Raw genomic sequence first — 12,201 nt, 5'->3', positions numbered from 1 at the left:
GAAGGTGAATCATTTGAACTCAATCACAGGGTCAGAGAGCAAGAAATGTACTATACACTTACTACACATAAACGCCACATGAACCCAGGAAAAGAATCAGTCACTGTAATGTTGCCTCTCTGCCGCTAGGGGAAGGCTCTCGCTCTCTCTCTCTCTCTCTCTCTCTCTCTCTCTCTCTCTGTCTGCTAAGTCACGCCCTCCTCCTGGTTCGGCATGGGAAGGGATTTCATTCCCCATTCATTTCCTAAAATATTTAGAAACAAATATATATATATATATATATATAGTTGTATTTGCTCAAACCAAGCGATTCAGCTATATTCAGAATCACCAGAGAGCACAGAACAATTTTTATTTCACTCTGACCAAGAAAAAGGAAAAAAGTTTGTTTTGGTCCAAGTGAAATGTTGTCTATGGTCTTTCATAATTATGATATATCTAAATTGTTGGTTTGTCCAAGTAAAACTCTAGTTACAAGAAATTAGTCCCGCTGTCATCCCACCTCTGCATTTTTGGAAATTCTCTTCCAGGAAGGCTGCTCCGGTGTATCCTTGCTCATGTCATAGCTCCTCCCAGGAGCCTCCTGGGAGATCTCTCCTCGCTCCTCGGAGCAGTGGAGCTTTTGTTCCAAACTGTTCTTGGAGTTGAATATTTATTTTATTATTATTATTATTATTATTATTATTAACCTTTTACCAGCGAGCAAAGATGGCCACGGATAAAGAGAAGCTCTTGGAAACACTGGCGCATTTGGGAGAGGATGAGCTAAAGATCTTCAAGTGGTTCCTGCAGCAGGATGACAGCCTGGAAGATTTCCCAGCCATCAAAAAAAGCCGACTAGAGAAGGCAGACAGCCTGGACACAGTGGATGAGATGGTGAATACCTATAGCGGAAACATTCTGGAGGTGACCAAGAAGGTTTTAATGAAGATCAACAGGAATGATCTAGTGCAGAGATTGACAAACAGCAGCTCAGGACCCAAACGTAAGTCATGGGAAGATTAAAAAAAGGGACATTTGGAAAAATAACTTATGCAATTATGCATAGCATATGATTTATTATATATCACTATACCAATCATTTAGATAGAGTGCAAGGTGTATCATTCTTATCTACTTTTTTTGGCCTACATCAAGACAATAGATAGAGAGACAGGTGGCCTCGTGAATGTATGTGTTTATTGTATTATATTATAATTGATTTGGATTTTAATATACTTTATCCCGTAGTGGGTGAATTATCACTTCCACCTCTTCTTGGAGTGCAGGGACATCCAGGTAGTTCAGTGCCTCTGCAGCAGGACGAGGGTAAGTATCTTTTGATCAAAGACATGTTTGCATGAAACTCCTGGTTGAGTAATAATAAACAATTCTACAAGAGCTACCTTATACAGTACCTTACACCCAGGCAGGACCTGCTTGTCCACCCACCCACAATGAGCTGAATAGAGTCCATGTAGTTGGGAATGTGTAAATTATCAGGAAATGTTTGCATTACTCTTTACTCACCTCTCATTGATGTCATCTGCTGTTTGTTAATTCAGAAACTCTTGCAGAATGTCAACGTCAACTCAAATCTAATCAGAAGCAGACATTTCTGTGTGTGTTTGAGGGGATTGCTAAAGCAGGAAAATCGACACTTCTAAATCAGATCTGCACAGAACTTTACATCACAGAGGAAGTGACTGGAGAGGTCAATGATGAACATGAGGTCAGACAGATTGAAACAGCATCCAGAAACCAGAGACCAGAAACACCAATCAAATGTGAAGACATCTTTAAACCCTTACCTGGAACAGATAAACCAACCAGAACAGTGATGACAAAGGGAGTGGCTGGCATTGGGAAAACAATCTTAACACAGAAGTTCACTCTCGACTGGGCTGAAGACAAAGCCAACCAGGATATACAGTTCACTTTTCCATTCACTTTCCGAGAGCTGAATCTGCTGAAAGGTAAAAAGTACAGCTTGGTGGAACTTATTCATCGCTTTTTTAATGAGACCAAAGAAGCAGGAATCTACAGGTTTGACAAGTTCCGGGTTGTGTTCATCTTTGACGGTCTGGACGAGTGTCAACTTCCTCTAGACTTCAAGAAAAATGATATCTTGACTGACATTACAGAGTCAACCTCAGTGGATGTGTTGTTGACAAACCTCATCAAGGGGAAACTGCTTCCCTTAGCTCGCATCTGGATGACCACACGACCTGCAGCAGCCAATCAGATCCCTCCTGACTGTGTTGACGTGGTGACAGAGGTGAGAGGCTTCACTGACCCACAAAAGGAGGAGTACTTCAGGAAGATATTCAGAGATGAGGAGCAGGCCAGCAGAATCATCTCCCACATCAAGACTTCACGAAGTCTCCACATCATGTGCCACATCCCAATCTTCTGCTGGATCACTGCTAAAGTTCTGGGGTCTGTGTCGAAACTCAGTGACAGAGGACCCCTTCCCACGACCCTGACTGAGATGTACATCCACTTCCTGATTGTCCAGACCAAACTGCAGAACATCAAGTATCATGAGAGAGCTGAGACAGATCCACACTGGAATGAGGAGACCAGGAAGATGATTATCTCTCTGGGAAAACTGGCTTTTGTGCAGCTGGAGAAAGGCAACCTGATCTTCTATGAAGCTGACCTGACAGAGTGTGGCATTGATATCAGAGCAGCTTCAGTGTACTCAGGAGTGTTCACACAGATCTTTAAAGAGGAGTGTGGGCTGTACCAGGACATGGTCTACTGCTTTGTCCATCTGAGCATTCAGGAGTTTCTGGCTGCTGTCTACATGTTCCACTGTCACATAAACGGGGATAAGCCAGCACTGAAGACCTTCTTTGGAGAATACTGGGGTAGATATGAAGACAGTAACCAATCCCTGGATGTCTTCCTGTTGAGAGCCACGCACAAATCCCTGCACAGTAAAAATGGCCACCTGGACCTCTTTGTCCGCTTCCTTCATGGACTCACACTGGGGTCCAGCCAGAGACTCTTGGGAGGCATGCTGGGTCAGACAGAGAGCAGACCAGAAAGCATCCAGAGAGTCATCAACACCCTGAAGAAGATGAACCCCTCCAGTATCTCCCCTGACAGAAGCATCAACATCTTACATTGTTTGATGGAGATGAACGACCAGTCAGTACATCAGGAGATCCAACAGTTCCTGAAGTCAGACACCAGATCGGAGAAGGAACTCTCTGAGATCCACTGTTCAGCTCTGGCCTACATGCTGCAGATGTCAGAGGAGGTTCTGGATGTGTTGGACCTGGAGGCCTACAACACATCAGAGGAGGGACGATGGAGACTGATCCCAGCGTTGAGGAACTGCAGGAAGGCTCGGTTAGTCCTGATGTGAATACCAACAGTATAGAACAGTGTAGAGAGACCTTCATACCTGGCACCATCAGAATTACAATAAAGGTCTATCCATAAATTTCTGTTGACATCACACAACTGTTGCATCAAACAACACGATGCCCTCTATTTGATCAATTGGAAATAGAGTGGAACACTAGTGTCAAACAAATGTTAATATCTCAAAAACGATGTATTGCATTTCTTATATATTGACATTGTGAGTGAGAGCAGAAGTAACTGAAGGGTTTGATGTGTAATATATGTATGTAGTTTTACAGTTGTGTGAACTGTCACAGTATATATGTGTTAATTTAGTTTTTTTAAATGCAGCCAATGCAGCCTGTAAAGAACGGTAGAGTGAATTGTGACATCATGCACTCAAGGCTGGCTCCATAGGATCCCATTATAAAGGTTGAAAAATTATAAAACTTAAAGCCCCAACATGTAGGAATCTGCTGAGCAGGAGCAATAGCGGCATCTGCTGCCACAAGTGGTAATTACAGGATGCTAACTATGCTACTTACTTTCCTGTTTGTACATTCAGATATCAACCTTATTTTACTGTTTCTGCTTGTACTCACTACTTTGCTCAGGTATTTATAACTGATTAGCTGGGGAAAGATTGCTCCAAATATCCCCAAATATTGTGTCAACTTGTTTTACAATGTTGTATTCAAGAATAGCGCCGTTAGTAGCTCTCCATTGACTCTTACATTAAATATGTATACAGACTTTCTGTCTGTGAACTGTGAGACAGCTCTGAAGTCCAACCCTCCTTTATTGTTTATTCAGATTGAGTTGCTGCAGCTTGTCAGAGACGCACTATGGAATCCTGGTCTCAGCTCTGAAGTCCAACCCCTCCCATCTGACAGAGCTGGACCTGAGTAATAACGACCTGGATGATTCAGTTGTGAAGCTGCTGTCTGCTGGACTGGAGAGTCCACACTGCAGACTGGATACTCTCAGGTCAGACATATTTAATAATGAATTGATATGAATATTGTAATTTGTGGACATCTTTAGTCGGTCCATCTGAAATCAGACAGAAAATGGTTTTAGAGATTTAGATCTCAAATTCACCTCATGTTGTTTTCACACAATCCTTTTGTATTCAAATTAATAACGATGAACGTAGTTGATGATATTCTCCAAAGTTTTAAAAATACAGCAGTCAAAATGTCTCCAAAATGGCCTCATCTATTGGGGCAAAACTTTGATGTGAGAGTGTTGAAGGAAATAAAGGAATCAAAGATCAGACTTTTATTAATTACCCAGAACATATAGAGCACATAATCACCCAGGTCCAAATATGGATACAAAATGTCTTAAAAATTCTTGTATCTTTAACAAATTAAGCATGATGCTATGGAATTAATGTGTGCAACATTTGATCTTACAGATGAAGTTCCTTCATGGGGAAATTGGGGAACAAAACATTGTTCTATTATAACTTTAATTTTAATGCATATTTTGATGTAAAATGCACTTTGGACACCAGAGGTGCGCGTTGCACTTTGTAGGTGTTTCCACAGACTTAACAGGATGTGAACTCTAGGACCTTGGGTTGTGTAGCTTCCTGGACTTTATAAAACCCCAAAATCGCTCTCATCTGTTGCCCTGGTAGAGATGATTGGGGGGGTTGGGTTAAGTTAGGGATAAATTAGAGTCAAGTTAGGCTCTGTTTCCATATAGTGTCTTTTCCTAGCAGTTAAACGCTGGCAGTGCACTGGGCCATGCTGTAACCCAGCGCACTGCCAAGGAAGCAGATTGACATTAACGTTAGCTCAGTAGCGGTAGCTAGCTTGCTGCCCGTTAACATATTCAATGTCCTGCCAATTTGCTCCCACAATTGAGCCTTTCTGTCTCTGTTGTGATAGCTTCTCCATATGATTAAAAGGAGCGCTTGACACCAGCGCATTTCTGAAAAGTTCAGATATTTGGGCGCAGCACACTTTCTCTAGACAGCCGCAGACGCCCACTCTCTCCTCATTGGGAACAACTGAAAAAAAGATGCTGCAAAATAACTTATATGGACACAGGGCCGAAGCAGATTGACATATTGTTAGCTCAGTAGCAGTAGCTAGCTTGATGCACGTTATCACAATTAGTTAGAGAGAAACTGCCATCTGAAAATATTGTCCCCAAATAGTGGATTCTGGACCTTAACTAAACCTTTATTTTAAACTACTTACCAGTCAGGGCCCAAACCAAAGAGTTATCCATCTGGGTGGTTACAGGATGTTCAAGGAAAATAGACCAATCCTGAGACAGATGTGTGCCAGCCTGTCTGGATTCAGATGGAAATACTCTAAGACAGACTTGATGCTGATCCACACTGACAGCATGCTGAAGTCCACTGGGTTATGAAACACTGCTTTGTTGAAAGCTTTCAGGAATATCTTATTGATAGCTACTTGCTTACTCTTTATTCAGATTAAGGGGTTGCAGTTTGTCAGAGACTCACTGTGAAGTCCTGGTCTCAGCTCTGAAGTGCAACCCCTCCCATCTGACAGAGTTGGACCTGAGTATCAATAACCTGAAGGATTCAGGACTTAAGTTGGTCTCTGCAGGACTGGAGAGTCCAAGCTGCAGACTGAAGACTCTCAGGTAAAAAAGATTCCAGTTGATTCATCACATTTCTCCAAACTAAGCAGCAAATGTTGCCCTGCATGTTTTACATGATGATTGTATATTGTATTGATCCATTCATACTGTACACAGACACAAACACACACACACCAGTGAAGCTCAGTGACTGAGAGAAGATAATCCATGCTAAGATATCTTGTCATTAGATTACTACACCTCTCTCTGATTGTCTCAGCCATAATTCACTGTCAGTCTCCAGCTGGTTCAGAATAGAGCAGCTAGATATTAGTGGGAAGGTGACATAATCATCTCCCCACTTTTAACATCTGTCCTCTGGTTACCAGTTACTGTAGATATCGAATTCATATAAAAAAATTCACGGAAGACATTGAAAGCACAGATAGCTTTGATCCTGAATTACACTGTGGGGCTCTTGGTTCCATGTGAGCTGAGAGTCAGATTAGATCTTTAGGTCCTCCTGACTTTCCCTCAGACCAGACTGAACACTGAAGGTGCTTTCACTTTAGTCATCAGGGCTTCCAGACTGTGGAAAGCCTTCCTGAGGGACGGAGGCTTCAGATTCAGTAGCCTTAAATCTCTTTGTAATGTCTCTACTCACTTCGTCTTGTTTCTCATGTTTACATTTTGTTATTTAAATCCACTTCTTTTTAAAGTGTTTCCTAATTTATATCCACCATATTTTTATTATATTTTATGGCTTATTGTGCAGCATAACAAAGCATGTGTGGTGGATTTATTTATAGAATCATCTTACGTTTGAATATATTGTTAGCATGGGAATCAAACCCGTTTCCGTGTCAGTGTTAGTGCTCAAGACAGCTCTGTATACAGCACCATGCTTTAGACCAGGGCCTCATCAATACAGTCTGTAAAAATAATACACTGACATAATTATGACAGAATATCATTTCCACATTTCTTCTTGTCCTTCAGGCTGAGTGTTTGTCAGCTGTCAGAGAGAAGCTGTGAAGATCTGGCCTCAAGTCTCAGCTACCAGTCCTCTAATCTGAGAGAGCTGGACCTGAGTAACAATGACCTGCAGGATTCAGGACTGAAGCTGCTCTCTGTAGGACTGGGGAGTCCACACTGCAGACTGGAGATTCTCAGGTCAGGATCACTGTTACTGTTCAACAGCCTATTTAAATTATGCTTTTCTTGCATGCTAATGTGAGAGAAAATATCTGAACTCTTATTTTCCTGCTGATGTGGTTTTTGATACCAGCTGATAAACCAATTTCAGATTGGTTTATTATTGATTCAAATTTCTGTAGATTCAGCTCTACTTAGTACTTTATCTCCTCCGAGAATATTTCATTATTTCTCTCCTCACTGCCTCTGTTTGTGAAACCTGAAGTAAAGGACTACCACTGGAGAAATGCAACAGTGTGTGTGTGTGTGTGTGTGTGTGTGTGTGTGTGTGTGTGTGTATGTGTGTGCATGTATGTGTGTGCATGTGCATGTGTACAGGTTGTCAGGCTGTCTGCTCACAGAGGAAGGCTGTGCTTCTCTGGCCTCAGCTCTGAGCTCAAACCCCTCCCATCTGAGAGAGCTGGACCTGAGCTACAATCATCCAGGAGCCTCAGGAGTGAAGCTGCTTGATGCTGGAATGGATCATCCACACTGGAGACTGGACTCTCTCAGGTATGGAGAGGCAACATCTGCTAGAAAGCTGAGAGTCACACACATTCTCTGTCACACTGGAGACTGGACTCTCAGGTATGGAGAGACAATGAAGGCTGAGAGTCACACATATTTGTTAGAGCGGCTGCGTCCGCACTGCAGCTAAATACAGCTGTCACTCCTCATTGAAGCCTCATCCTGTTCAGTTCACACAGTTCAGAGTGAATATTTCTACAACCAAACTTACTACCTGAAACATTCAGGTGTTAATATTGAATCTGGGAGTGGATTCCGTTGGTCTGAGTAGTGTGAGACAGGTCCACTTGTATACTATACGTGATGTCATGCTTGACACTCATTACATTGCATAACTTTATCATCCTTTAATTTGAAAGAGACGGAGGCAAGAGTTGAGATTTCCCCTGCCTAAGCAGTCCTGGCCGTTGCTCCCCCGCCTCTGCTGATCTGGGGAGGGTGTAGTAGACTCTCACATGCCTCCTCCAATACATGTGCAGTCACCAGCCGCTTCTTTTCACCTCAAAGTGAGGAGTTTCACTGGGAGGACATAGCATATGCGGAGGAATACGTTATCCCCCCTCCTCACTGAACAGGCGACATATACCACTGTCCGGCTTCCCACCTGCAGACACGGCCAATTGTGTCTGTTGGGATGTCTGACCAAGCCAGTGGTAATAACGGGGGCACAAACCTGCGTCCCTCTTGTGAGGAAATAGACCGCTATACTACCCGGGCGCCCTTCTATCTGCCTGTTTATTATTATTATTATTTTCATTATCAATCATTATTAACAACAACAACAATAATAATAATAATAAGTATCAAGTTAATGAGGTGGAGGTAGAAGAGATAGTGTCGCTGTCAGTTTATTAAAATCAGGCATTATTTACTGTTGCCATACAGACTGTGGTAATTTTACTCTGCTCCAGTCTGCACCCACATACGAATACTCACTCTGATTCATAGATTCTGTGGGAACGAAACTGCTGAGAAGTTGAGGAATATTGTTTAATGTTGAATGGAGAAATATGAGTGACGGCATCCGGAAAATCATTCGGAAGGATATGAAGCTTATTATTTCATTATAGAGATAATGCTATCAGCCCGACTACATTTAACCCTCCCCCTCCTCTCCCTTCCCCCCCAGTGTGGACCATGATGAAGTGCGGTGGTTGAAACCAGGTCTGAGGAAGTGTAAGTATGTATTTAGTTTGATTCATGAAAACAAAAGCAACACTTCCAGTTTCTATTTAAATAGAAAGTTCATCTATTAATTTAAATCCCACTCGGATTTTTTTTTATTAATCAACAATTAATAAACACAACAGGTGTACCGGTATTAGATTAGCTGCTGCTGTATTGAGTCTTGTTCTCTCCATCAGATGCCTGTGAACTCACACTGGACCCAAACACAGCAAACAGATGCCTCTTGCTGTCTGAAGACAACAGAAAGGTGACAATGGTGAAAGAGGAGCAGCCATATCCTGATCACCCAGAGAGATTTGACTCCTGGGACTGGCCTCAGCTGCTGTGTAGAGATGGTCTGACTGGTCGCTGTTACTGGGAGGTCGAGAAGAAAGGGGTGGTTCATATAGGTGTGACTTACAGAGGAATCAATAGGAAAGGAGATGGCTGCACGCTTGGAAGAAATGAAAAGACATGGAGTCTGTTCTGCTCTAACGATGGTTACACTGTCTGTCACAATAACAGAAGAACACTCATACCTTCCCTTCCTTCATCCTCTGACAGAGTAGGAGTGTATCTGGACTGATCTGCTGGCTCTCTGTCCTTCTACAGAGTTTTCAGAGGTTCCCCTGAGACACTGATCCACATCCACACCTTCCACTCCACATTCTCCGAAGCACTCTACCCTGCGTTTGGGCTCGAGTTTGGGTCTGGTTCCTCAGTGTCTCTTGACCAAAGACAACCGCTGAGATGATGGTTCATTCAGTACAACAGGGCTATTCAGCTATTGTTCAGGGGGCCACATTGTCAGAAAGATAAGGGCCCGGGGACATTTCCCTGAGCTATTATTATCATGTAGGCTATGCGCCACCGCATCTTCAAATTTTTTGATTTTATATATATATATATATAGAGAGAGAGAGAGAGAGAGAGAGAGAGAGAGAGAGAGAATTGCAAATAACGAAATCAATTTTTTCCCCCCAACCTAATAATAGCTCCTCATTGAGGTTTATTGTTTATTGTTTATTGTGGATCCCCATTAGTCTGCACCAAGGTGAGACTACTCTTCCTGGTGTCCAAAGGTCTTTGCGATATTCAGTTTGCAGGGTATGTATCCAAAAGGCCTCTCTTTGCAACAGAGCTCTGTCTCTGTCAGCCCCTCTTTTCAAAGGTCCAATAACTGCTATACCCTGGAGTCTGAGAGAGAACACACATCATGTCCCACTGAATGAAAATGTCTAGCCACCGAGGGCTTTTCATCCTCGTTTCTAATATTACTCTCATGTTCAGAGAAGCGGACCTTTAGTTCTCTCGTGGTTTTACCCACATAACACAGGCCGCATGGGCACTTCAAAAGGTCAACATTGGACAAAAAGTGTGAAGAGCATGTGTAGCAGTCAGCTCTGACTGACGCATCCCTCAAGTTCCTCGCTCGTTTATGAGCAGAAATGGGGGGCTTGACACATGGCCCACTTGGGGGGGTCACTACACACAGTATGTGCCAATGTTCCAAAATACATATTTTTATGTCCCGGGACACAGGAGAAAAAGTAGTGGCACAAACAATATTAAAACCGTGATCAGTAGAGGTTTTAGGCACTAAACATCTGCCTTGTGTGAGGTTGGCCATCCTCACTTGCTCCTATGCAACTAAAAGCATCCTCCTATGCTTTTAGTTCTTTCTTGGCTAGCACTAAAACCTATTAGACTTGAACTTTTGATACTCAGAGATTGTTACTTGTTACAGAGCCTTTTCTTGTTATCTGACTGTGCACTACACGTATTTACTGTTTTTTGATGAAGTCTTCTATGATGTGTATAATTTACAAATGCCATTTTGTATTATATCTTTTATCAGTGATTATAGGGTGTTTTTCTAGAATACGTTATTGAATAATTGAATGTACTCCTGGTATGTCTGTATATAACTGTCATTTCCGCCTTGTCCAGCACAATGCTGAAGAAGGCCTCTGGGCTGAAACGTTTGTTGTTGCTGCTGCCCAGAAGAGAAATGAAAACTTTGAAAAGGACATCTAGAGTGCTGGCTTGTTGTCTCTTCATACCAGAGAGAGAGAGACAGAGTGATACGGGAGGAGGGAAAAGGTTCACTTTTTTCTCAGTTGAGAGAGTGAGAGTTCAGCGAGGCACTCCCCCCAACGGACCCCCCTCATCCCCCCTAGAACTGACCGGCGGGTCAATGTGACTTGATAGGCGGGCCATTTTTGCCCACGGCCCACCAGTTGGATAGGCCTGAATGTATGCATGCATGCGCGTCGCGCGCACACTTTACAAAATAGAGTGCTTTGTGTATGTTGGCTATAGCTCAACAGGGTTTTAACCACAAGAACATGGGCCATTTTATTGTGAAAATGAAATGAATGAGAAATGAAACCAGACAGAATCAAGTTATGGTTGTTCATCTTAGAGTCTGTTGTTGTCGATGATTGACAGGTTGAAATATTTATTTTGCAACATTTGGTATGTTATTCTCATCTCATCATTCCAAGCTAAACTCCTATGTAGTTTTATGTCATTGTCAGAATTAAAGTCTCTCTAAAACACATTGTTTGGTCTTCATCTTTTTCAACAAACAGTTTCAACTATGAGCAGGGGCGGACTGGGATCATAATTCAGGCCGGGCATTAGATACCAAGCAGGCCAGGCCAATACGGGCCGGCGCGCGTGCCGGCGTCCAAAGGGCGCCGGCGGAAAATTTGGGGCGTTTGAAGCTCAATTTGGGCCGTTTGAAGCCCAATTTGGGCCGTTTGAAGCCAGATTTGGGTCGTTTAAAGCCAGATTTGGGCCGTTTGAAGCCCGATTTGGGCCGTTTGAAGCCCAATTTGGGCCAAGTCCAATTTTACAATGAGATGCACCCACTTTAAACCTGAATAAAGTAATAAAACCACTAGTAAACCAGTAGGCGGCGCCTGGCCTGCTGTTCAGTGAGTGGCCTGGCCTGGCTTGCAAAAAAAAAAAAAATTTTTTTTTTTTTTTTTTTTTGGCAGGCCAGGCCAGGCCACCGGGCATTTGCCCGACGTGCCCGATTATGCAGTCCGCCACTGACTATGAGAGAGTGAAAGTCTCCTAACGGGCACTAGGGGCAGATAGACCAGATAGGAGGGACAGGGTGGGACCAACACACAACACACACAAAACAGACAGGCACACTAGTGTTGGAGTCGCTGTCAAGACCGGGGTGTGTGTGTGTGTGTGTGAAGGGGGGGGGGGGGGGGGGGTCTCAAAACCATGACTAATGATGGCAAGGAACAGGAACAGGACACGAAGCAGCAGGACAGGAGAAAGTCACTGGAAATGTGAACATAATCAATAAATAATAATAGTCAATTTACAGTCAGTCCAGTAGATGTTAGTTAACAACTTATTTCAGTCTGTTAGACATCAGATGAGTTC

At 43.0% G+C, this 12,201-nt stretch overlaps 1 protein-coding gene across 1 annotated transcript; it reads left to right on the top strand.

Annotated features, from left to right (window-relative positions):
• Positions 1–708: 708 nt before the first annotated feature.
• LOC310788798 (protein NLRC3-like) lies at positions 709–9,544 on the top strand (the record flags this gene model as incomplete). Its single annotated transcript, XM_083650372.1, has 7 exons — positions 709–985; positions 1,545–3,339; positions 6,901–7,074; positions 7,435–7,608; positions 8,753–8,799; positions 8,988–9,243; positions 9,403–9,544. The coding sequence occupies 7 exons, from the start codon at positions 709–711 to the stop codon at positions 9,542–9,544; spliced, it is 2,865 nt and encodes a 954-aa protein (XP_083506498.1).
• Between the last annotated feature and the right edge of the window lie 2,657 nt (positions 9,545–12,201).

Source organism: Poromitra crassiceps, assembly GCF_964638095.1.
Source record: "Poromitra crassiceps genome assembly, chromosome: 14".
Classification (NCBI taxonomy): domain Eukaryota; kingdom Metazoa; phylum Chordata; class Actinopteri; order Beryciformes; family Melamphaidae; genus Poromitra; species Poromitra crassiceps.
The sequence above is the reverse complement of the archived record's forward strand: the minus strand, read 5'-3'. Positions and strand labels throughout refer to the sequence as shown.